A 23065-nucleotide genomic window follows, 5' to 3' on the forward strand; every position below is an offset into this window, starting at 1 on the left:
GATGATTTTCGTTTGACATCATTTTGTGTCACTAGTTTACCCGTTACTAGCTGCAAATACTACTAGGCCGAATAACACCATGAGGTTGTATACGAAGGCCATACAACATATTTCATCTCGTGGTTTGTTGAATATAAAGCCACTTAATATACCTCCAAATTCTATTGAGTACTTCTAAGAATTTTGCAGTTTTGGAAATTTTTGAAATATCTTCAAAATGAACGAAAAGTTTTAACAAAAATGTTAAATTGTTCATTATGTCCAAAAAGTCTTTGTACAATATTATTAAATCAAGGAATTGTTCATACTGATACCATTATTAGTGTATTAACTGAAATGCTATTTCAGGTTTCTGATAATTCAAAAAATTCAAGTCCTAGGCCTACCTGTAATCCTGTAGGAATAACTGTGCAATGTCCCTATATTTCCACAAATATTGAATTAAATATCAAATTATATATGAACTTATATACCATTTGAAATTATTACTTTGGGGATTTGGTACATAAAGCTTTAAATTATATATTATTATCAAATAGGAAGCTCATACAGTAACTGTTGATGCAAAATTATTTCGCAAAATGGAATTTGCGCATTGAAATTCTACTCTATAATACTTGGAGAATCGATTGCTTATCAAGAAGAGGATAGAGCATGTCGTCTCTAAACTTGAATATATTTCCGTCATTAACACCAACGAAGACTTCAAGTAATAGTCTGGAGGATGCACTCGCAAGGCATTCTGATGTTATTGTATCTACAAATATAACACCGTATGCTGAATACAAAGGATTTTTCATTTATGTCATAAGTGCAACTTTCCTAACTATATGGGTTGGTTGGACTCTTATACCAGATCTGGTATTGAGGAGTATGTCCATATACTATTATCCTGATAAATATTGGGCGTTGGCCATTCCATCGTATACGTTAATGTTGATGGTTTACGTGTATATTGCCTTGGCATTATACAATACTGAAGTTTTAACTTTACCTTTAGATGATATACGAAATTTTGTCGATGAGCATTCAGTTTTAGCTGGTTCTTCTGAGATTGATGAGATAGCCAGAGCTAATAAATCCATAGAGTATCTTTGGAAGTCTCCAAGCGGAGTGTGGGATTTACCTGTTACATTGGTTAACGAAGTATTATACGGTGAAGAAGAAAATGAAGAAAGTGGCTTATAGCTTTACATAGTTTAATGAATTACGAATTAAGTCTTAAGGACAGAAATAAAAATCTAAACAATAAAAGAAAACAATAAATATATATACTCTAGATAACATTCATGCATATGTAATTAACTTTTTGAAATATTTGGATTAAATTCCGTAAGCACTTCTAAGGTAGTGCCTTGTTTCTTGGTCAATATGACACATTATTTGAGTTTCCCAAATTTCATTTCCAATCATATTTTTATAGCTAACTAGCAAGTGACCAAACATATTCTTCAACGATTCTGGAGGTTCCAAATAATTACCAATACATACAAAAAAAATAGCTAAATTCTTCTTACCCTGTTGATTTGACAAACCACCAAATCCTTGATCAGGGTTTCCATTGACTATATTAAGCATACCCTGAAAGCCGGTTTCTTTTTCATTGTTGTCCACTAAATATAACATCTGCGAGCACCATTGAAGTATGAACTCAGAAAGTCTTGGTGAGATCACTTCTGATCCTCCATTAAGACCCATTCTACCAAGACAAATAGCAGCATTTTCCAACACTGTTTGCTGGGTGTCAGAACTATTCAAAACAGGGATAACCAAGTCAACTAAATTACTTAAATATGGCTTGATCTCGTCATATGTCAATCTCATAGCTATTTCACCCAATGCCCATATAGCATTATTGTATACAGGGAAAGAATTAAAGGTTCTATTATTGATTTCGTTTCCAATGCTAATGAATATTGGTTGCAAATATGGTTTAACTGTAGCCTCGAGTGTGAAAATGGCCAAGTCACCTAACAATGCATATGCCGATTGCCTCACATCATCCGTATGATCTTCAAAACAAATCATAATCAAGTCCATCAAATTAGTTCCATGTTGCTGTATCAACTCGATGGAATGTTGACCAAACCCTTGAATTAAACCATCTATTAAGTCTAATGATGTCACCATAAAATCCTTTTCTGGAGCATCAATTAAGGCATCAGTCTGGCACTGTTGGTCTAATTCAATACAGTTTGACAATATTTTAATAGCTCTTTCATATACAGGTATAGCATATGGAGCGAATAATTCACCTAATGTAGCAGCTATGGATGCCATACATTCTAATAATGGCCATAATGCTGTGTCATTATCATCCAAAATTTGCCATTTATGTAATAATGGGGGTAATAAAGTATTGATGTAGTCAGGCTTGGAGGATAACTTTTCATACCCCATTTTCTCAACAAATGTTTGAACACAATCATATAATATAATTAAGTTTTTACGTTGGTATGTCTGGAAACACTTTGCGAAATGGTCTAACAATGGGTCCAAATAGAATTCAATCAATGAAACATCAGATTCTTCAATGAACGAAGACAATGCGGAACATGCAGCTTCCTGGACCACCTTTTTGTTATCTAAAGCACATGTTACAATAGATTGGAAAGTTGGCTGGAAGTAATTTGCATACTGACCGCCTTCATGTGCTTCTTCAGCAACCCATGTAGAAAACCTTGATAAGGTCCAACATGTTATTTGTCTCACTCTTGGTTCTTGATCCTGCAATCTGTCAACTAAAAACGGAACTAAAGTCGGTAATTTATCTCTAGATAATTCAATACAGCTTTTGCTTATAGCACCAAACGCAAGTATAGCAGCCTCACGAACTGGCCATTCTGGAGAAACAATATGCTCTTGTAATATTGGTAAGGAAACCTGTAATACTTCTTCTGGAAAATTGAGAGACAATATATCGAGGGTAGCTGCAGAGCATTTTCTTAAACTCCATTGATCTATTTCCAGATCCTCATCATCTTCATCTTCAAATTCAGAGTCAGTATCGTCATCAAAATCAGGTTGTTTGGTATCTTTTTTATGCTCATGATTAGTGGCTGCAGTGTGAGAATCTTTTGATTTTGCGGTTTGGGGTTTGATATCTTCATCTTTATCAGCAATATCAGCATTGTCTTTTTCGTCGATCAATTCCATATAGAAAATTTCTTCTTGGGAATATACCATCTTTTGCAATAAGGTCGGTAATATTATCTTCAACTTCGGATTGAAAAGGTTTTTATCTGATTCAGTTTCTGGAGACGTTGACAATGCTAATAGGAATTCACAGGCCTCAAGGGCGACCTCCTCATCAGAATCTTGCATTAAATGTAAACAATAATTAATAACACCATCTAGGTGGGGCATAATCTTGTCAGGCCTTGTTTCTAAGACCATTGAAAAAGACGTACAAATATTCCTCCTTACTTCGTTATTAGAATCTGTTGCTAACTCAAACAATTTTTGTAGAAATTCATCTAAATGGATTAAAAATGATTGTGTCTTTAATGGAATAAACTGATTAATACAATGTATCGACAAGGATCTGATTTTACCGCTTTGTGGGTTAGTGGCTAATTTCAAAAAGTTGGAGATCATAAAGTTCAAAGGTCTTTCCCCGTTGAATTCACGATCTAACGATAATGCACTATCTTCACATATTTTACTCAAAGCACCCATGGCTGCTTCTTGAGCAATATACGTGCCATCAGGGGAATTAAGACTTGCTAATTCAATGAGTTGGGGTAATGCTTGAGGCCATCCTTCGATTCCAAAGTTAGAAAATAAAGACGTGATGACATTACCTGTGATATTTCTCACCATGTTATCATGAACCATTAATCCTTTTAATATATTCTCCAAGAGATATTGTCGGTTCTTAATGTGATTTGGGTTATCATTCTTTAAAATACTGTTCTTTAAATTAATACCTGCTGCTGCTCTCACGTCGGATCTAGCAGTATTATCCATAATTAAGATGTCAAATAGATAGTTCTCAATCTCAGGTTGTTGTCTTGCTTGGATTAATGCATCATTTGCTAAACTTCTTTCTTGGTTATTTGACGATAATGTGCCTTTAAAAATATGCTTTAATTGCTCTAAAGCTTCTGGATCAGCTGTCCACGACATGTTAACTCTTCCTCCGCTATGTAATATTTTATATACTATATTCGAGAATTATTTCAAATGCAATAAAGCCTTATTCAGCCCTCTATGATAACAATCAACTCTGAATTAAACCTATAAATCAAGTGCTTCTATAAATTTTCTTCAAAAAATTCGAAATAAAAATCTATGCGGCTAATGGATGAGAATTCGCGCGCTACATAACCAGTATATTATAGAATAGTACATTAATGTTAAAGAAACTATAGATTTACAATGTAATAGACAACAAGTGCAATATAAGACACTTGTCAATGCTTGTGTAGAAATGCGATCAATGCTTATATTAGTTCATCTAGTTCAGCTAATTTTTCAGCTAACAGGTCAAATTTTCCGAGTACTGGAATAAACATATCATGAACAGGTTTTGATTTTCTCTTCTCCAGTATATCTGTTTTAGAAGGAACCATGCCGTTAGTTAATGAGTTGGAGCTTGTTAAGGGTGTTATTATACCAACACCATCAGAATCTCTCTGCTCATCAGGCTCGCTTTCGTTACGATAATAATAATCATCCTCATAATCATCATAATCATCATAATCATCGAAACTATATTCATCATCATTATCTTTTTCAAGATTTTGATTTAAATCTTTAGGATCAGACGAGTTGGTAGAGCTTTTGAGATCCTGTAAGAAATCAGTATCATTATTATAAGATTCATAGTCGAAATCATTTAGATTTAGCTGCTCTTGGATATCTGATGTTATTTTGTTAAGTCTATCCAAAATATTAGATCTCCTGATTGATGACAGATTTGCTTCGTCATCAGAGGCATCTTGTTCATCTTGTTCATCTAGTCCAAGGTTAGAGGATGAAAACTTCTTCCTTTGAGGTGGAGTATCTGGAGAAAACGATCCAATTGATGAATTATCTTGTTGCTTCTTATTGAAAATTGGTGGCTTCGTGAATTCCGTATATGGGTTGTTGAAAATTATTTCATCCATTTCATTTTCATCACTATTTTTACCATTAGAAGTATCTTGGCCTTCTTTTTCACCGATATTACTGCTCTTATTATTATTACTGTTATTATTATTTTCACTAGGTGTATTAGAAGTTTCTTTGTTGATATGAATGGCATGACTAATCTCAGCATCATCATCAATATCCAGAATTTCAATTACCTCTGGCGAATGGGGAATAATGTTTGTAGATTGTGATTCATTTTTAGCCTTTTCATCTTTTACTGGTGCTTTGCCTCTTGCCTTCATTGCTGTCAATGCTCTTTTATCACTATTTTTGTTAATTATCAAAGGCATCTCGTTTGGGTAAACATCACTTAATACCTCTGAGATTTTGTCTTCATCATTTTGAGGCAAAGATAAGGATTGTAATTCATCATGAGAAACTGTCAATAGATGTTGGCCAAATTCATTATTTTCTTTATTCCCGTCATCTTCTTCTTGATCGTAGAAATCTAATATTCCTAAATCCTCAAAGGTAACAGATTTATTAGTCTTGGTATTTCGTCTTTCTAGATCAGTGGTGTGTGTACTGTCTTGTGACATGTTTGATTGTGCAGAATTATTATCCAAACCACTTGGCTCAATATCTAAAATTTGAATAGAGTCATCATTATCATGGTTCTCTCTAGACATCTTTTCTAGTTCTTCATTCTTAAAACAATTGAGTCTAGCGAGTCTTTCTCCATAAGTTTCAAGACATTCAGCGGGAACAAATCCAATTTTTTCATATTCCTCGTCCTCAAACGGATCTTTAGGAATCACTTCACTACCATTCCGTCTCAGAGAAATAACTGCCATTCTTTCTTCTTTTGAAAGTTTTTTGATTAAGCACCAATAGTTATCTTCGTCGTTTAGCAAATAAACAGGTTCATCTCTTGATAATGTACAATGCAGAGGATCAGGCCCTGAAAAATCATATAGCCCGTATACTTTATCAGGATCAATTTCCCTCGGAGGGGATCTTGGTGGTTCTGGGGATAACAACAAGTCATCATCATCATCTTCAAAAAACATTTTTTCGTTGCCATCACCCTCATCAACGTATGTATCGTCTTCATCATCGTAGTTCATTTCTGGTGTAACATTAAAATGGGACCCATTCTGCGATTGTTTTTCGGTTTCTTCTGAATTGTGAATATTACCATCATTTTGCCCATTTTTTCCTTTTATATTATTTTCATGAACATCGTCATTTTTAGACTCAAAATTAGTAACGTAGTTATTCTGGTCATTTGTCGATACAAATTTATCGTCATTATAGGTCCTGCCAAGTTTTGTTAAAAATTTATGTTGTCTCTCTTCAAATAACTCATTAGGATTAAATTCATCCTCGTTTGCCTTAATATACTGGAGTACACTTGATTGAATATTTTGTCTTCCTATCCCTGAAAAATTTCTATCAACTATTATTGATGAGCTATGCGACTGTTGGGTTTGGTTTGATGACGAGGATGTATTAGACACTATTGATAATTTCCGTTCTAAATCTGATAGTAGCCTATTTGTGGCCAATAAAGTGTCGTTATGGGGTTGATCTGAATCCATTTGGAACACTATATAGTTCAGTATTGAACAATAACTAATAGTATTATGGCATTAAGTCACTAAAAAATTGGTGTTTTGTAGATAAAAAAGTCGCGTTTTAGATCTCAATGTTATTGCGCAAGATGAAGTTTTAGCCGTGTCTGGAACGAATACATACCGGGTTGATGAATGAATCGATCAATGATCTTAATTACTACAAGTAATTAAACTATTGTAAATACATATATATAAGCTTCTGTTCTGTCAAGAAACCAGACATCTCAATCATTGGACAATAATAATTGGCCCTCAGCTTCTCTAGGGTTGATCTCCATAGATGGATTACTGTCTAGTTCATGATATTCGTTGGTGTTCACTTCATGTTGCTGGTGAGATTCACGTTGCTGTTTAAGTCTGGTTTCGTATAATTTGACTTTCTTCTTTATTCTTTTCAATTGCCACTTAATTGGAACCAATGGTAATACTCCCAGTTTCTCTTCGTATAATTTTATCTCCAACCATAAAGAAACAAATAGCCAGTATGTACAGTAAGAGATAACACTACCGTAAGTTGCTGAATTTGTCCATCCAATAATAGCATTCAAGACCATCCACCAACCATCAGTTAATCCATTACAACAATTGACATGCCAAACACTGTTTGCAATATCGTACGATCCAGGACCACTTCCTGTTTCACTTACATCCAAGCCACCACATAACCTAACATATCTTTCCAATTCCATGAACCAAACACCTCTGCTCATCAATCCAGCACTAACTATGTACAAGAAACATGTCAGGAAAATTAAGAAATACTGTAATGACATTTTGTTACCACCTTTATACAACATGTAGCCAATGCCTGAACCTACTAGAATCCCCCCTACAATCGAAAGCGGAATTGAGGTTGGAGGTTGTGACATACCAATTCCACCTACAAACACCACAGCTTCCAAACCCTCTCTTAATGTAGTGATCAATGGTAATATTGCCAAGAAATATTTCTTTGTAAAGGAATGTTTTCGAGGCCTTTCTTGACTTACTGGAGTGCCAGATAATTCACTATCTATATCATCACTCCCTTCGCTAGTTTCAAGACGTCCGCTATTGTCTTCGGTGTTATAAGCCGAGCCCAATTTAATCCACCATTTAACTTTCATAACTTTATTAATTCGTAATAACCCAATGCCCATTACGGTGATAATTACAGACGAAATCAATGAAAATATTCCTTCCCATAATCTTTCAGTGTACGACCAATAATCCTTACCAATAATATAAAAGCATGTAATAAAGACCAATCCTATAACGAGGCATATTAATAAACCAATGACAGCACCCGCCCACACCTGAAGTCTAAGTTTTCTTTGTTCTTCAGCATGTCTTTGAGAACTTACCGAATTCCCTGAACCGTCATGGGAATGTGATCTTTGGTTTATAAATGAAAGCAAAACTGATATAATAATAGCAGTTTCTAATGTTTCTCTTAATATTATGAAAAATATCTCAATAGAGAAATAGTCAGAAACTTGAATCATGATAACCCCTCGACTCAAGCCTTGTATACTTTGGATAATCAAAAGGAATCTTCTTCGTGATTAATGAAAATTTGATTTCGCAAAAGCTAAGAAATATAATTTACGAGCAACGGCCAAGACAAAGAATTCCAATTTAAATTTGCAAAGATTCTCGAGTAATATATACTGTACTGTTCATCAAGATTCAATATATTTCGTATACTATACGGTTATAAACATTCAATATCTACAATGTATTCAATCGAGCATGCATTTAGAACAATTAGTATTTAAGACCGTAAACAATAAGCATTTCGGATAAATCAAACAGAAATAAATAAATCAGAGATGGAGCGAAAGCAGATACAAAAACCAAGCTATATATGTATGCATGAAAACAATTCTAGCAACCTTCTATAATAATTAACTCTGATCAAAGAGGAGGGAATTCCACCATGGCTGATAAGCAAGTGATAAAGATATCATCCTTCGTGTAGGCTCTTGCACTAACAATGTACTTTCCAGGAGGGACTTCAGCCGGAATTTCAACCTTCTTCTCAATGACTTGCTGACCCTTTGAAATAGGACATTCCAAGTCAATCTTGGTGATTTCCTCGCACAAATCGAAGGTTTGGTGGAGCAATTTAATGAAACCGTATCTAACATCGACTTCAACGTAGGCTCCATCTTCAATATCCTGAGATAAAACTCCCTTAGCCACGAATGTCAAGTTTTCTCCCCTAAGTGGTGGATTTGGGTCAATGACTACACTTTGCAAATTCAAAAGTTGTGGCACAGAAGCTTCACATTGAACAATAGGGGAATCTCCGGGAACAGGTTTATCGTCTGGACCAGCAAAAGTCAAAATAATTTCGGGTTTTTCACTTTGCGAATTAGGAGTCTTGATGTCAAATACTGATAATGCTTTATCAATGTATGGACGAGCCCCAACAATTGATAACGATTCAACTGAGGCAATTGTGAAGGTTAAAGCCAACAAAGCAATATTCTTGTAGGCAACCATAGTAACAGGTAATATATAGCGACGACTTATCTATTTGTTATGCAAAACGTTTAAAATCTAATACAAGAATTAAGTGACGTTAAGCAATTAAAGACTCATGGGTAACCCTTTTATCAATAATCTGTCATTTGGTAAAAATGTTTATATACAGGTCGAATGGTCTTCAGATATAATATGGATTAATATGGATTAATATGGATGATTAAAGTACATTAATATAGGCCCTATGTCGCTTATAAACGCACGAACAGTACAATTGAAACGATGTACAAGACTGGATAAACCTGATGTAAGAATTAAATAAAAAGAATAAATAAAGTGATATTTTCCATGACTATTTATGCTTATGCTGAGATGACAAGATTTGCTGTCATAGTATCAAACCTTTCTCTGATTAATTTCGCCTGAATCTTTAATAATTCGTTGTATACTGTGTACCCATCCGGGGTCTTCAAAAACTCGTTTAGTTTGGCCTCAGAAAGTTTCCAGGTTAACGTATCATTGACTGTAGTGTAAACCATATCTCTGTAATTGGAACCTTTGTCGTATAAATCACCAAATGCAGTCATTGGTAAAATACTGGAACGTAATTCACGGCCATCGGTTTCAAACTTACAAACAGACCTTATTAATCCAGATTCCACAATAAAAAATGCAGGACGGTCTTTGGACGTATCGTAAAAGGTGTAATCTTCGGGGATCTGCTCTTTGATGAAATAGGGCGTCAATTTCGACCAAAATTTTTCGTTCTTGTCTGACAACCCAGAAAATGTGATCATAATTAATGGCAACGGTTTCTTCCTTAATGAATCATTGGCAGCATATAAGCGATTATGAATACCTTGTTCGTAGTTTACGGTTCTTTCTGCTGCCTTATATACCTGGGTGGTACGAGGAGTAGCATACTTGATATCCATTGAGTGATTCGGTAATACCTTATCTGCATCCGGTGATCCCATGGACGCAATTGAATTAAAATGCGTGCCAATTGCTTGGATCATTGGTGTGACCTTTTGTTTCTTCCTAATCAATTTGTATGTGGACAAAAAGCAATTTTCACACCATTCCAATGCATAATTCAAGGTGCTGAAAAGCTGAATATCAAGATCATTATCAGTATCCCACAATCCAGCATCTCTCAAGGCCTTGACTATATTATCCTCATCTGTCACAGATGAAATAATCAATTGAACACCAAATTCATTCGACAAGTTTAACATCCTTCTGAACCCTTCAGCGGCAGAGAAGTCAACAGATGCAACCCCTTTCATATCTAATACGAGGAACTTGATTGGATTTACCTTGAATTTGTCGTTTTCAAGTCTTAACCGAATCACATCCTCAACTCCCCCAATAGATCCAAAAAATACAGTCCCCTGCAATTTGAGAACACAAATTTGATCTCCAACATCTTTTAAGAACTCTTGTTGTTTGGGGTGCCTAAGGACAGTAGATCTGGCTACTACACCAGTATATATTCCTTTGACCACAGGTCTTCTTGCTGCCTCGATGACAAATAATAAACAAGCTAATAAAATTCCCACAAGAACACCGTATACAAAATCCCATGCACCCATTACAACAACAATAATAAATATGGTGGAATATTCGAGTCTCCTCAACTTACCCCATGTGTCATATAATGCTTCCTTTAATAATTCATAACCCAATAAATAGATCAAAGCACCAACAACACAAACAGGAATATATCCAATTAACACAGGACCCACAACCATAACTGCACCAGTAGCAATCGCAAGTAAAATACCCGCTAATCTGGCGTCTGCACCTGCTCTTATAAATAAAACGGAATTGGTGTAAACCAAATAGTTTTGAATTGATCCCAATAACCCAGATAACACATTTGAGTATCCGTGGGCAACCAATTCTCGGTCAACGTCAATCTGGTCCATTTTTACAGTAGCAGCTAATGCTGGAACGTTGATTGGAATATGCAATATTCCGAAGAATGTTAATGCTAACATCGTAGGGAGTTGCTTGACTATACACCACCAATCTACTAATCTGAACTTGTATAGATCATAGAAGCTGTACCAAGGTTCATTTGCCTCAACCTCGGGGAAAATCCAACCATATTCTCTAGCAGACTCTAAACTCCATCCAGGAATAAAGAACACCACAAGATGAAATATAATGAAGACTCCAATAAAGAATAATGGGACCAACAAACTATTATGGAACCTAGTTTGGATAACAACTAGAATCAAAGCTAAAACCAAAGGAACAACCCATTCCAATAGAGTAATATAGTCGTTGAACAAGTAGAAGAATGTAGGCGCGTTGTAGTAAATGCCACCTTCCAACCTAGACGAGACTTCAATACCAGTAACAACTAAGAAGTAACCAACCCCACCAATACAACCCACTAGAATATGCCTGGGAAAGAATCCCACTAGAGAACCCAATTTCAATTTACCTAATAAGAAGAAGACTAATCCTGTAAGAATGGACAGGATTGCATAAGTCACTATAGTTGTAGATATGATGGCATCTTTATTTACATCTGGCGAACCAATCTCTTCTAAGATAGACAATGCCATAACGTGGAAAAATGGTGTAACTTCGATCATTTCTGACCCAATACCTGCTCTAAACGCAGAGCCACCCAAAGAAAATACCAACTGAGACACAATGCATGAAACATAGAACATGGACAACCCTGCCGGGGCCAATGACGAGAATATCGACTCACTTATGGGAAACATGATCATACCATAAGATAAACCGTCCAATATATTTAAAAGCGTACCGAGAAACACCGCAGGAATGTAGTTGAGTGGTTGGACGAGCAATCTATGAATCTTACTTGGTTCCTGAGTCAATTTCTGTTCCCCAATGGGCTTATAACCCAACTCGCCTATTTCCAACTCATTGGGTTCCACATTGTTGGAACTTGTCGAATACTCATCGGTGTATAATTTCTTCGACGTATTGATCAACAACGGTTCGACGTCCGTTGCGGCCTCTGGCTCACTATATATTCTTCCCAGAAACTGTCTGGTGGCTCCTGGAATCGATCCCAATATTGGAATTGGTGGAGATGAACTCATGTAATCTCCGTCGGTCTCTGAGCTTATCTCTTCGCTGACCTGGTTACCAGCGTATGAATTCTTAATACTGCTTTTCGAGGCACCAGCATCATCTGTGACCCCAATACTAGCCAAATTAGCCGTCTGTTCATGGATCAGCAACCCCGAATGTACTGCTGGTGAAAACATCGTATTCATGCTAGCTCGATTTGTCACACCCGTATTTCCTCCAACATAACTTCGTCCCCCAAACTCAAACGTCCCACCTTGACTATTCACCGAATTGCCTAATGCCTCTGAAATAGAGTATTTACGTCGGCCCCCATCTCGCACATGGTTTTCTTCCAACTCCCCTATCGTGCGATTGTTCTGCGACTGTGAAAATGGATTATTGAATGAACTCATTGCTAATTTTCACAATTTTCACAATTTTCACAACTGTCTAATTTCCCAAATCACTAAGCTTTTTATCAAAATCCCAATTTCGATACAAATCCAAAAAAAAATTTTTATGAAATACCTACGATTTACCGAGCTTGATCTGGCTTACAATATTCTTTATCGAACCACTCAAATTGACGTGAATGAATAAGAAGTGCTTATCAAGCAATCATTATCTAGTATTTTCGCGTGTGGCTTTTCAGATATCGTATCTAGAACAATGAGTCACGCTCAATTCATTGAATTATTTGGTTTACATATATATATACGGTCAATTATTTGGGTTTATATAAATTCTAATTTTCTAGGTAATGTCAATATACCCAGAGCATAATCCAGAGCTTCTAACAAGTAAAAAACATCACAGGATCATGAATAATTAGTGGGTGAAAAAAAGTGAAAAAAAAGGGTGGAAAACTCTTCGCACTAGTCGATGGGACATAAATAAAAATTGCAAAACTGAACGATAAATGAGATAATAGGAATAAGCGGACGGACTAATTCATATATTTTAGATCTATTACGGAAACAATACGGATACCAGAGTACCATATTAATTGTGGTGATCAAAAGGAATGTCACATTCTTCTGGATTTCTAAGTGAACGTCACAGTCCATTAAGCTCGAGTGAGCCAGTTTCTGGGTCCACGAGTCCTCTTGTTATCAAACCTGCTACAATTATTGCTCACAAGCCACGGTCATTATCAATGAATTCGAACTGCTCTGCACATTCTAATCATAACAGGAGCTTATCAATTATAAGTCTTGAGTCTCCACGGAATTCGATAGTGTCGTTTGATGACGGGTTTACACGGCCACCTCGAAATGATAGCAATGCGAGTCTCAGCTCAATGGTGGGAAATAATGGAGGCATGACGCCTCCATTGGGTGGGTCGAAGGAGACACTTCGCCTAAATCACAAAATTGTACCCAAGGCTAGCAGTACTGCCATAACTTCGGACGAGGATTCGGAGGTGGAGCAGAAGTCGACTTTTAACTGCCAGTGTAATAAAAAGGGTAGATATTATTCAGAACCAGCCCCCAATTCGTACCTCAAGAAGGATTTTGAGTTTCAATATGGTATTAACGTTAATAAGAACGGGAAGCACAATAACTATAGCAACATCCATCTTAATCCATACCCCAACCATAGACACATCGATATCAAACCAGCCACAGACGGTAAATCAGATATTCCTCCGCCTCCACTAATGTTGGATACTTCAGATCAAAACACGGAAATTAAAGATTTGACGGATAAGACTGATAGGACAGACAAAGTCATTGCAAAGAAGATAAAGCCTGTAAATAAAACTAATCGCACTCATCAATCGATGTATTTGAAGAAAAAACTGATATATTCCAAGGACCTACAGTTGGAATTAATGAATTCGAATACTAGTATGGGCAAGCATTTGGATACAAGGTTTATTGAATCTGCCCCATCGAGTCTGAGGAGCGCTAATCCAAATTTCAAGGCGCAAATAAAAGACTTTGAAAACGAACCTATTATGACCACATTAGAGCACCAGAATAAGCTAATCACTAAGCTTAACGAGAAATGGAATAAATCACTTATCACGCCGAATCATACATCGGGAGCCAACGACAAGATGATTTCTGATGAAACTAATCACATCGTTGGTTCCAGAAAAAGATCACGACAATACCTGTTTGAAGGCGATGACGATACTTATGACGATTATGATAATTAACAACACTCTTATTTATATGTAAATTTCCTATGTACCATATGTATAATAAAAATATAACTAATGCAAATTTGAAAAATCAGAGGATTACTTCGTCATCCTGACTATTTATTAATTCATTAAAGAAGGGCAATTTTAGAATTCCCTTTGATGACAATCTCTTACTAGGATCCATATGGAAGCACCCATATAGTAATTGTAGTAAATGCTTATGATCATTATAGTTCTCCATGCGCTTCATTAATGACTCCTCAGTATCATCATTCTGTAAGACTGGTTTCTCAAACGAGTCACCTTTCTGGCTCAAGACAGTAAGGGTGTCATATATTACGCTGTCCTTCGGTATCGCGTCCAGCATACTCTCAAAATTCAAAAATTCGGATAATACATGAATCAAATTAGAGTATGTCTTGTTTACGTTTCTCACTAACGAAATTTCCAAACCACATCCATGAAGCTCTGCACATTTCTGAAGCTTGTCGATTCCAAACATAATGGCTAGCTCAAATAGCGCATCAGTATCGTCTGGAGAGTTAAACAATGGGAACCTTCTACTAATAAGCGAGAATCCAATTATACCTGCTGACCATATATCAAGCTTGGTTGACTGGTTTGTACATTTGAATAGCACTTCTGGCGCTCTGAATCCACGTGTACCAGCTCTGTTCGCCCTCCGTGGTGGTCGTTGATCCTGTTTTGGATAAGCAGCCTTTACATTTAATCTTTTGGCATGTGTTCTGCTAACAGCTGGCTTTTCTTTAGATACGCATGGGCATACGTTAGAATTTCTTGATGCGGTACTTGGTTCCATTTTCTCAGCTAATCCGAAATCAACCAAAACGCCTCGTCCCTTAAAAGGATCATAAAGGAAATTAGTGGGCTTTAAATCTCTATGAATCACTTCCTTGTCATGTACAAAATCTAATGCTTGGAAAAGCTCCCATAAATACTTCTTTATGCCTTTGATAGGAAGATCTCTATAAAAATCGCGGAAATCGGCATGTTGGTAGTATGGTAATATGGCAAGTACTTGATCTTGGTATCTTAAAACATCCAATAGTGGAGCGACATGTGAATTGCCTGTCAAAATATAAAGCAAATTTAGTTCATTAAAAATTCTATTCGGCGATGACGTTACATATATTTGTTTCAATGCAACTATGGGGTTTTTTCTTTTGATCGGCTTTATTTTGTTCCTATTTCTCTTTAATGGAGGGGACTTCCAAATATCCGATCCCAATTTAATAGTACCGTTCAAGGATTCTGCTTTATAGACTGTTGAAAATGTCCCTTCCCCAATCTTATCTATCAAACGGTAATTTGACGACAAAATTGGAAAACATTCTTCCAATTTATTCATCTCCTCTAACACTTCTAAAGGCACTTTATCATCTTCTTCCTCTTCATCATCCTCTGTATTTACCTCCGCCGGTTCGCTGGTCTCATCTCCATTAGTTTGACTGGTTGTCTCAGCACCATTCCCATCAACCTCTTTCTCTATTGGATTCTCGTACTCCTCATTCCTCCCACTAACTGCGTTCAAATCTCTAGTTTCTCCCGGGTGTTTCGCATTATTACTAGAAGTATTCTCAGTCTTAAGACTCTTCGATAAATTCTCTCTTCTGATAAAAGGTGACATCAGCTTTCCCTCTTCCGATATTACCGCTTCCTTAGATACAGCGTACCCCATTCCCGAATCATTGCTATGTCTTCTGACCTTCTTCGAATTATCGTTGAACGGATTATCATCGCTACTAGGATTCTTCCTTTTCCTACCGATCTCTATTGTAGATCCCGACGCGCTGCCCTTAGGTTTGTTAGGCGATATCCTGTCTTTCAACTTCTTGAAAGTGCTGTATAGATTCTCCATAGCTTTCACACGATCAGCAGCTCCTTTAATCTTTTGTACGACAAAATTTCAAGCAAAATTGGTCCGATAGATCGTGGTATAATACATCATTTCTACCACCAGTCCAACTCATTTAGATGTAAATATTGATTTGGTGTGTATATAATAATGTCGGACGACATTCATAAATAGTCCAATTCACACGACTTCTAGCGCGACATTGACGGTGAAAAATTTCTCTCGTTGGACATATTATAACAAAATATCTGCTCTGACTAAGGTAAGAATATATATATAACAGATTGTTATTTGTATAAGATGATACGTCCAACGTCTAACCCTAGCACGGCATTGGGCAGAATTGGTATAAATGTTCAACAAGTGCGTTTCTTAAAAAGAAAATTAGCATATCCACAAGCATATAAACCTCAAGTACCTCCATTAACTCACAGGAAAAAGGATCACACAAGTTATTTTCAAAGACATTTGAAGGGATGGTTAGGGCCTGTCAATGCGAGAGGTGAATACTACAGAAACAAATACTACTACCCACCTCAAGATCACAAGCCACGTTATGTGGTGCCGGATGGTAATACAATTATTGATCCAAGCAAGCCACAGGTATCGGACGATAGAAGATACAACGACACAAAGAGAAATCCTTCATTACAACCATTTCCATTTAACCCTCATTGCAGGACCGCATCTGTTATCCCTAACGACTTGAAGGCCAAGATCTACGAAGAAGTCACTCAAAATGGAATGCACAGTCAGGAAGTAGCCCACAAGTATGGGATCAAAATAACCAGGGTAGAAGCTATTGTCAAATTACAACAAATTGAACAGCAATGGAAAGAAGAAGTATGTATAACCAATTTTAGGAGATAAAACGTGATTACAATGATGAAACAGTTTAAAATTCGATTAGTCTTGAAGACCTCAACATGGTTAAAACAGCATTCAATTCCTGATAAAAATCACGTTTATTCGCCTTACACTTTATTGTGCTTGTACAATAGGAATACTAACCCCATATAGAACTCTATAAGCGAAGACTTGAACAAGTTCTCCGACGTCATGTATCGTATGTTCCCATTATACGAACCACCAGTCGAAGCCGAAAACTTGACTGAAATCCCAACTCCACAAAGAACTTTGCACCAACGTTTCTTAACTATCTCTGAATCTGAGCCTTTCGGTCCGGTCGATGCTGCGAAATTGTTCGACTTGGAACCTGCCCAAGAAACCTTGAACAAATTGACAGAATTCACCTCCGACGAGGATTCTACCAAGATCAAGCTTAACAAGGTAGTCGTCGGTTCTGAGAAGGAAGGGGACAAGAATGTCTTCAAATTCACTCAATCGAAATCTGGTGATGTCGGTTTCCGTTACGGTGCCTCTAGAAGAGACAGGAAGAAGGATAGAGCCATCGGTTTCGATGGTGAGGGTAAAATGATCTACACATAAACTAATAATTAGTCATATATATTGTATATAGTCAATCCACTTGTATGTATAGTTTTCCATATTGTAGCTATATGTCTGGATTTTTCGGTACATACACGCTTTCACCACTCGAAACGACACGTCTGAATTTTTCTAAATAGACGCTTTCGATTCAGTGAACAACTAAAGCAATTCCTGGAATAGTTAGTTATACTACATTAACTGGTTAAGTAACAATGCAATTCGCAATAATAGCAGCTTTCTTCGCTACCATTCAGTTAATTGCTGGATCAGCTTTGACGTTTACTTTAGGAGCACAAGAAAAAGCGTGTTTCTATGTGTTCACTGAAAAGCCTAGAACCCCAATTAGTTATTACTTTGCCGTGCAAAGTGGCGGATCATTCGACGTCGACTACACTATCAAGAACCCAAGAGGCGAAATCATTCACAGTGACGAAAAGCAAAGACAAGGGGATTTTGCTATCAATGCGGACATTGTTGGAGAATACGAATTCTGCTTTGCTAATGGCATGTCCACATTTGCTGAAAAAGTTGTTGATTTTGAAATTCAATTCAAGGATGAAAACGCTGAATACAGAGCTGACATGCCAGATCAACCAAATGCCAAGCCACTTGCTCACGTCGAAAGCATGCAAACAACTGTTGACAACATTGATCAACAATTGGACGGTCTTTTAAGAACTTTGCAATACTACAAGACTAGAAATAACAGAAACCAAGCTACTGTTAAATCCACTGAATCAAGAATCTATTACTTCTCTATATTCGAAGTATTATTAATGGTAGGAATGGCCTTCTTGCAAATCACAGTTGTTCAATTGTTTTTCAAGGGTTCTAGAAAACAATTGGTCTAAGTGCAATATAATTCGGTATACGATTCACAGCTGTCGAGCCGTTATTTGGTTCATGTATATGCCTATGTATATCCAATCATATAAATAAAAGTAACTTCATATTAAAATGCTTCTCCCTTGTATCTACGCAGTGCACTACCGTATTGATCAGAATAATTGATGCAAACCTATTTTATTGAATTATTTAATATTATACAAAATGTCTAATTGAGAAACTGAACAATCTATTGGCCAATTGGACAATTTCTTAAGTATTCAGCCTTGTTCTTTAATACTCTAACCGACTTGAAGAAGATTTCTTCTGGTGACATGGCACCGGTAGATTCAACATTGAAAATGAAATGATCTCTCTTTCTACCTAATTTGACCTTACCATTGAACTCTTCGTGTCTTAAGACTTCTCTTGATACCGTGTCTTTTCTTGAGTCCTTGACAACGGCCTCACCGTTCTTGTTGATATCAATGACCCCTGATGGGAAACACTTTTGGAAACGCTTTCCGGATTCGCCCTTGATTGGTTCAGTTATGGTAATAACTGGCATCAATCTGTATGATGCAGTAGCTACTGGTGAGAATTTAGCATGATCACTTCCAACACCTAATATACAATGAGCCCTTAAGGAAATTTCTTGATTTGGTCTTAACTTGGCCAACAAAATATCCGGGTCAGCTGCAACAACAGGATTATTCTTGAAAATCTCAAGTTGACGACCTTGTGGTTCAAACTTCAAGTCTTTGGCATAAACGTGGGAATTTCTGTATAACTCTTTTGGATCAGTAGAACCTTGAGGTGGATGTGGGTTCTTGGTACAACTGACATCTAACGACATAACAATAGTATTCTCATCGGTAAAACGGTCTTTCTCATCCTGAGCTGTGTCAATCCAAGTAAGAGTGTCTGGGTCTACCTTTAATGGAATTAATCCAATTCTGTGTGCTAATACTTCATCTTGGATGACTGACGTATTGTTGAAAACATAAACCGTTTCAGCAGCAACAGAAGGTACTTCTGAAATCATAATACGACGAAAAGCATTTGCAATTGAAGTATCTATGTGGATTAAGTCAAAAGTTGACGATCTTTCAGAGAGATGTGAAATGTTAATCTCGAACGAATCTTTAAACTTTTCTATATCCCAAGCAAAGTCACCATTGGAGCTGTGACCTGGAAAATCAGTAGAGGACGTATTGGTAACCCTGTTATATTCAATACCAACAATATTATCAGACATCTTCAATCTTATACTTTGAATATAGGCAATTAAGCTTCAAACAAATGGTACTGATTTGTAAAGGCATCGAGGTAAATTTTTTTCCTCCAAATTTTGAAAAATCCTGAGAGATCACGTGAGAGAGGTTTTTGGTTACTCTATGCTATAGATGAATGCAAATGGTGTTTATAGGTAATCTAAATGCTCTAATGGCAACATATGTAGTTATATCTTGTTGTTAGTGTTACACGAATGATCCAGGCATAGGCTGTTGTGGAGTCGGCTGGGGTGCTTGCTCAGGTGCTTGTTCCGAAAACGTGGAGGCCTGTATTTGAAATCGCTCTTTGAACATCATGACTTTACGGATGTTCCCTAGAACGTCAATGGTTAGAAGCTGCACGTTTCCATTATATCCATCGCCTTCTAACTCGCTGTCGTCGATACTGTCAATAGTATTCTCTGTACGTGTATGTGGATGCTGTATCTCGAGTACTTTGGAGTCATCCGTCATACACATCAAACTGTGGTAGACCACTTGGACAACGAAGATACCAATATCAAGCAAAATTAGCTCTAAAGTGGAGTATGGCGCCCTTTCTCCAATAAACTGAATCGTCATTCCACCATGCAAGAACCCGTTAGATGCATCTGAACCTTGGTAGCTCCCGAATAGCAAATGCATGAGCAAACAAAATGAATTCGCCGAAAATATTCCGATAAGTAGAAACTTGGTCAATGCCTTTTTGCTTTCTTCTGATATTGATACCCTCATGCTTGGAGTGGGATATGGGTTTGAAATCGAATACTGTGTGAATGCCCTGATCCCCAATCGCAACATCGACAAATCCCGCAAATAAACAATTCCTAGTAATATGAACCCCAAAAACTTCACCGACGAACGTAGATCTTGAAGAAAGTACTTTTTGCGCTTATATAGCACTGAAGCATTATTTATGATTGTTTGTTCGTCTGTAGGAAACCTTTGCGATTGAAAATCTCGTAGTTGGTTTTCTATATTTATATTTGACATGATTTTAAAGGTCGTAACTAGGATGGCACAGTTAAATGGATATAGCAAATGTATAGTATTAAATTGATTTGGAATGAGTAATATAAACGAAGTCTGTAAGTGTAACACTATTATCAAAAGGTGGCTACAATTTGAGACCTCAATCTCGTGACTATATATAGACCAAATATCAACTACTATCAAGAACATTATTGAAGGTTACTTCGAATTGTGTTATTATTATAGGCTATAAAGGCTTCTACAATGCAAAGCTATCACCAAAAGTATCAGTGATTATGGTAGAAGGTTCCAATTCTAGTGACAATCAACATTCCATAATCAATTTTGATCATGGAGAAACCCAACCCCAAATAGATGGTAAAACACCGTTATCGCCTTCGTCAACTCTTCAATCGCCTAGTACTTCTCATATTAACCTTTCCGATGAAATCATAAATCAAATGATGTTGGAATATCTTCGAGGAAAAGGCTATGACCAAGAACCAACAATTATAAGGTTAAACAACAATAGGCCTAATATTTACTCTTCACCTTTGTAGAGATATATCTTACATTTACATCAACATTTATTATTACCTTCGTAGAATAGACTATAAAAATCGTATTCAAGTAGCATATTTTTGTTCCATTTCAATAATACTTGCAGCCACTTGTTGCACCATGACATTGACTTGGTCTTGTGTGATATCGTAAGAAGGTGCAATTAAAATGTGGTCTCCAGATAGCCCATCAATGGTTCCAAATCCCGGGTAGATAGCTAATCCGTTCACCAAAGCGTTATGTTGGATTTTCTGACCAATACGGATGCGAGGGTCTATAGCTTCCTTCGTCAGTTTATCTTTCACGAACTCCACGCCCCAGAACAACCCACGACCACGAATATTTCCTACGATTTTAATATCCTTCAATTCTTTCACAAGTGCCTGGCCAAGATACTCGCCCATTACCTTTACATTTTGAAGCAAATTATCTCTTTGTATAATTTTTTGTACCGCAATGCCAGCTGCACATGATAATGGGTAGCATTGGAATGTGTGTCCATTGTTAAAGGAAGCAGAACCATTCAGAAGCACATCTACAACCTTTTGGTTCATAAACACTGCTGAGAGTGGTGAATAGCCTCCGCCAAGTGCCTTACCACTTGTAGTTATATCAGGTACAAAGTCCTCCTGTTCCCAAGCAAAAAAAGTTCCTGTTCTTCCAGAACCACACATAATCTCATCAGTAATTAGAAGAACATCATACTTCTCACAGATTTTCTGAATTGCTTTAAAATAGCCTTTTGGAGCTGTAAGGCAGCCAGTGGTTGCGCCCACGATTGTCTCCGCAAAGAACCCTGCAATATTGTCAGGTCCAACTTCCAAAATCTTCGCTTCCAATTCATTAGCAAGTCTTTCTACATATTCACCGGTTGTCTCGTCGTTTTTCTTCCATCTGTATTCATTTGCTTCACTCACCTTGTGAAATTTATCACTAACCAAGTTCTCAAATGGCTTTCTTCTCAACACATGGCCCGATAAAGACATACCAGCTAAACAGTTACCATGGTATGATTGTTTCCGAGAAATGAATTGAGTTTTAGAAGTTTTCCCTTGTTCGTAAAAATATTGTACTGCAACCTTAACTGCAGCCTCATTTGCTTCGCTACCGGAATTCACGAAGTATACTTTAGCAATCTTTCCACTATAATTCTTTAACAAGATGTTAGCTAACTCCTCAGCCACAGGAGTTGTATATTCAAAGGTGTGCACGTATGACACTACGGATAACTGCTTTGAAACTGCCTCTATGACTTCAGAATTACCATGACCAACAGCAATAACTGCTGCTCCTCCGCACCCGTCAAACACTTTCTGGCCGTTCTGAAGAAATATATAGGAACCCTTAGCATTATTTACAACGTCCGGTTCCTCTCTTAATGATCTATGCATAAGATGCGAGTTTGAAAGATCTTCAACTTTTGCCATCTTACCTCAATTCTGGTTAAATTCAAAAATACTCGAGTTAGGTATCGACATATTTTTCATTTATATACTCTGCAAGAACTGCTCCATGACTCACGGATACCTCACTTGAAACTATCCTGTAATATGCTTTAAGTAATTGCGCTAACAAACCGAACGGCATTTAACAATGCATCGGTTATGTGAACAAGTGGAGAAAGTATGTGTCTCCATTTCCCAAAGTAACTCAACAGATCACCATATTATCACCATACCTTGTTGCGAAAACCGGTAAACTACGAATAGGA

General features: G+C 36.8%; 14 protein-coding genes across 14 annotated transcripts; 5 read left to right on the forward strand and 9 right to left on the reverse strand. All coding sequences in view use genetic code 12, as the record gives it.

Annotated features, from left to right (window-relative positions):
• Positions 1-654: 654 nt before the first annotated feature.
• On the forward strand, positions 655-1188 carry DEHA2C05434g (DEHA2C05434p; the record flags this gene model as incomplete). Its single annotated transcript, XM_002770128.1, has 1 exon — positions 655-1188. The coding sequence occupies one exon, from the start codon at positions 655-657 to the stop codon at positions 1186-1188; it is 534 nt and encodes a 177-aa protein (XP_002770174.1).
• A 135-nt stretch (positions 1189-1323) lies between these two features.
• Positions 1324-4128, reverse strand: DEHA2C05456g (DEHA2C05456p; the record flags this gene model as incomplete). The annotated part of the gene is made up of 1 exon (XM_002770129.1): positions 1324-4128. One exon carries the CDS (start codon positions 4126-4128, stop codon positions 1324-1326), a length of 2805 nt encoding a protein of 934 aa, XP_002770175.1.
• A 317-nt stretch (positions 4129-4445) lies between these two features.
• Positions 4446-6677, reverse strand: DEHA2C05478g (DEHA2C05478p; the record flags this gene model as incomplete). The annotated part of the gene is made up of 1 exon (XM_457925.1): positions 4446-6677. One exon carries the CDS (start codon positions 6675-6677, stop codon positions 4446-4448), a length of 2232 nt encoding a protein of 743 aa, XP_457925.2.
• Positions 6678-6937: 260 nt separating this feature from the next.
• Positions 6938-8197, reverse strand: DEHA2C05500g (DEHA2C05500p; the record flags this gene model as incomplete). Its single annotated transcript, XM_457926.1, has 1 exon — positions 6938-8197. One exon carries the CDS (start codon positions 8195-8197, stop codon positions 6938-6940), a length of 1260 nt encoding a protein of 419 aa, XP_457926.2.
• A 412-nt stretch (positions 8198-8609) lies between these two features.
• DEHA2C05522g (DEHA2C05522p) lies at positions 8610-9200 on the reverse strand (the record flags this gene model as incomplete). The annotated part of the gene is made up of 1 exon (XM_457927.1): positions 8610-9200. The coding sequence occupies one exon, from the start codon at positions 9198-9200 to the stop codon at positions 8610-8612; it is 591 nt and encodes a 196-aa protein (XP_457927.1).
• A 344-nt stretch (positions 9201-9544) lies between these two features.
• DEHA2C05544g (DEHA2C05544p) lies at positions 9545-12655 on the reverse strand (the record flags this gene model as incomplete). The annotated part of the gene is made up of 1 exon (XM_457928.1): positions 9545-12655. One exon carries the CDS (start codon positions 12653-12655, stop codon positions 9545-9547), a length of 3111 nt encoding a protein of 1036 aa, XP_457928.2.
• A 611-nt stretch (positions 12656-13266) lies between these two features.
• On the forward strand, positions 13267-14406 carry DEHA2C05566g (DEHA2C05566p; the record flags this gene model as incomplete). Its single annotated transcript, XM_457929.1, has 1 exon — positions 13267-14406. The coding sequence occupies one exon, from the start codon at positions 13267-13269 to the stop codon at positions 14404-14406; it is 1140 nt and encodes a 379-aa protein (XP_457929.2).
• A 76-nt stretch (positions 14407-14482) lies between these two features.
• Positions 14483-16273, reverse strand: DEHA2C05588g (DEHA2C05588p; the record flags this gene model as incomplete). The annotated part of the gene is made up of 1 exon (XM_457930.1): positions 14483-16273. The coding sequence occupies one exon, from the start codon at positions 16271-16273 to the stop codon at positions 14483-14485; it is 1791 nt and encodes a 596-aa protein (XP_457930.2).
• A 297-nt stretch (positions 16274-16570) lies between these two features.
• DEHA2C05610g (mitochondrial 37S ribosomal protein MRPS35) lies at positions 16571-17719 on the forward strand (the record flags this gene model as incomplete). The annotated part of the gene is made up of 2 exons (XM_002770130.1): positions 16571-17113; positions 17291-17719. The coding sequence occupies 2 exons, from the start codon at positions 16571-16573 to the stop codon at positions 17717-17719; spliced, it is 972 nt and encodes a 323-aa protein (XP_002770176.1).
• Positions 17720-17934: 215 nt separating this feature from the next.
• On the forward strand, positions 17935-18573 carry DEHA2C05632g (DEHA2C05632p; the record flags this gene model as incomplete). Its single annotated transcript, XM_457931.1, has 1 exon — positions 17935-18573. The coding sequence occupies one exon, from the start codon at positions 17935-17937 to the stop codon at positions 18571-18573; it is 639 nt and encodes a 212-aa protein (XP_457931.1).
• Positions 18574-18797: 224 nt separating this feature from the next.
• Positions 18798-19805, reverse strand: DEHA2C05654g (DEHA2C05654p; the record flags this gene model as incomplete). Its single annotated transcript, XM_457932.1, has 1 exon — positions 18798-19805. The coding sequence occupies one exon, from the start codon at positions 19803-19805 to the stop codon at positions 18798-18800; it is 1008 nt and encodes a 335-aa protein (XP_457932.1).
• Positions 19806-20028: 223 nt separating this feature from the next.
• Positions 20029-21003, reverse strand: DEHA2C05676g (DEHA2C05676p; the record flags this gene model as incomplete). The annotated part of the gene is made up of 1 exon (XM_457933.1): positions 20029-21003. One exon carries the CDS (start codon positions 21001-21003, stop codon positions 20029-20031), a length of 975 nt encoding a protein of 324 aa, XP_457933.1.
• Positions 21004-21089: 86 nt separating this feature from the next.
• Positions 21090-21353, forward strand: DEHA2C05698g (DEHA2C05698p; the record flags this gene model as incomplete). The annotated part of the gene is made up of 1 exon (XM_457934.1): positions 21090-21353. The coding sequence occupies one exon, from the start codon at positions 21090-21092 to the stop codon at positions 21351-21353; it is 264 nt and encodes an 87-aa protein (XP_457934.1).
• Positions 21354-21419: 66 nt separating this feature from the next.
• On the reverse strand, positions 21420-22781 carry DEHA2C05720g (DEHA2C05720p; the record flags this gene model as incomplete). The annotated part of the gene is made up of 1 exon (XM_457935.1): positions 21420-22781. The coding sequence occupies one exon, from the start codon at positions 22779-22781 to the stop codon at positions 21420-21422; it is 1362 nt and encodes a 453-aa protein (XP_457935.2).
• Between the last annotated feature and the right edge of the window lie 284 nt (positions 22782-23065).

The sequence above is a fragment of the Debaryomyces hansenii genome (genome assembly GCF_000006445.2).
Source record: "Debaryomyces hansenii CBS767 chromosome C complete sequence".
NCBI lineage: Eukaryota > Fungi > Ascomycota > Pichiomycetes > Serinales > Debaryomycetaceae > Debaryomyces > Debaryomyces hansenii.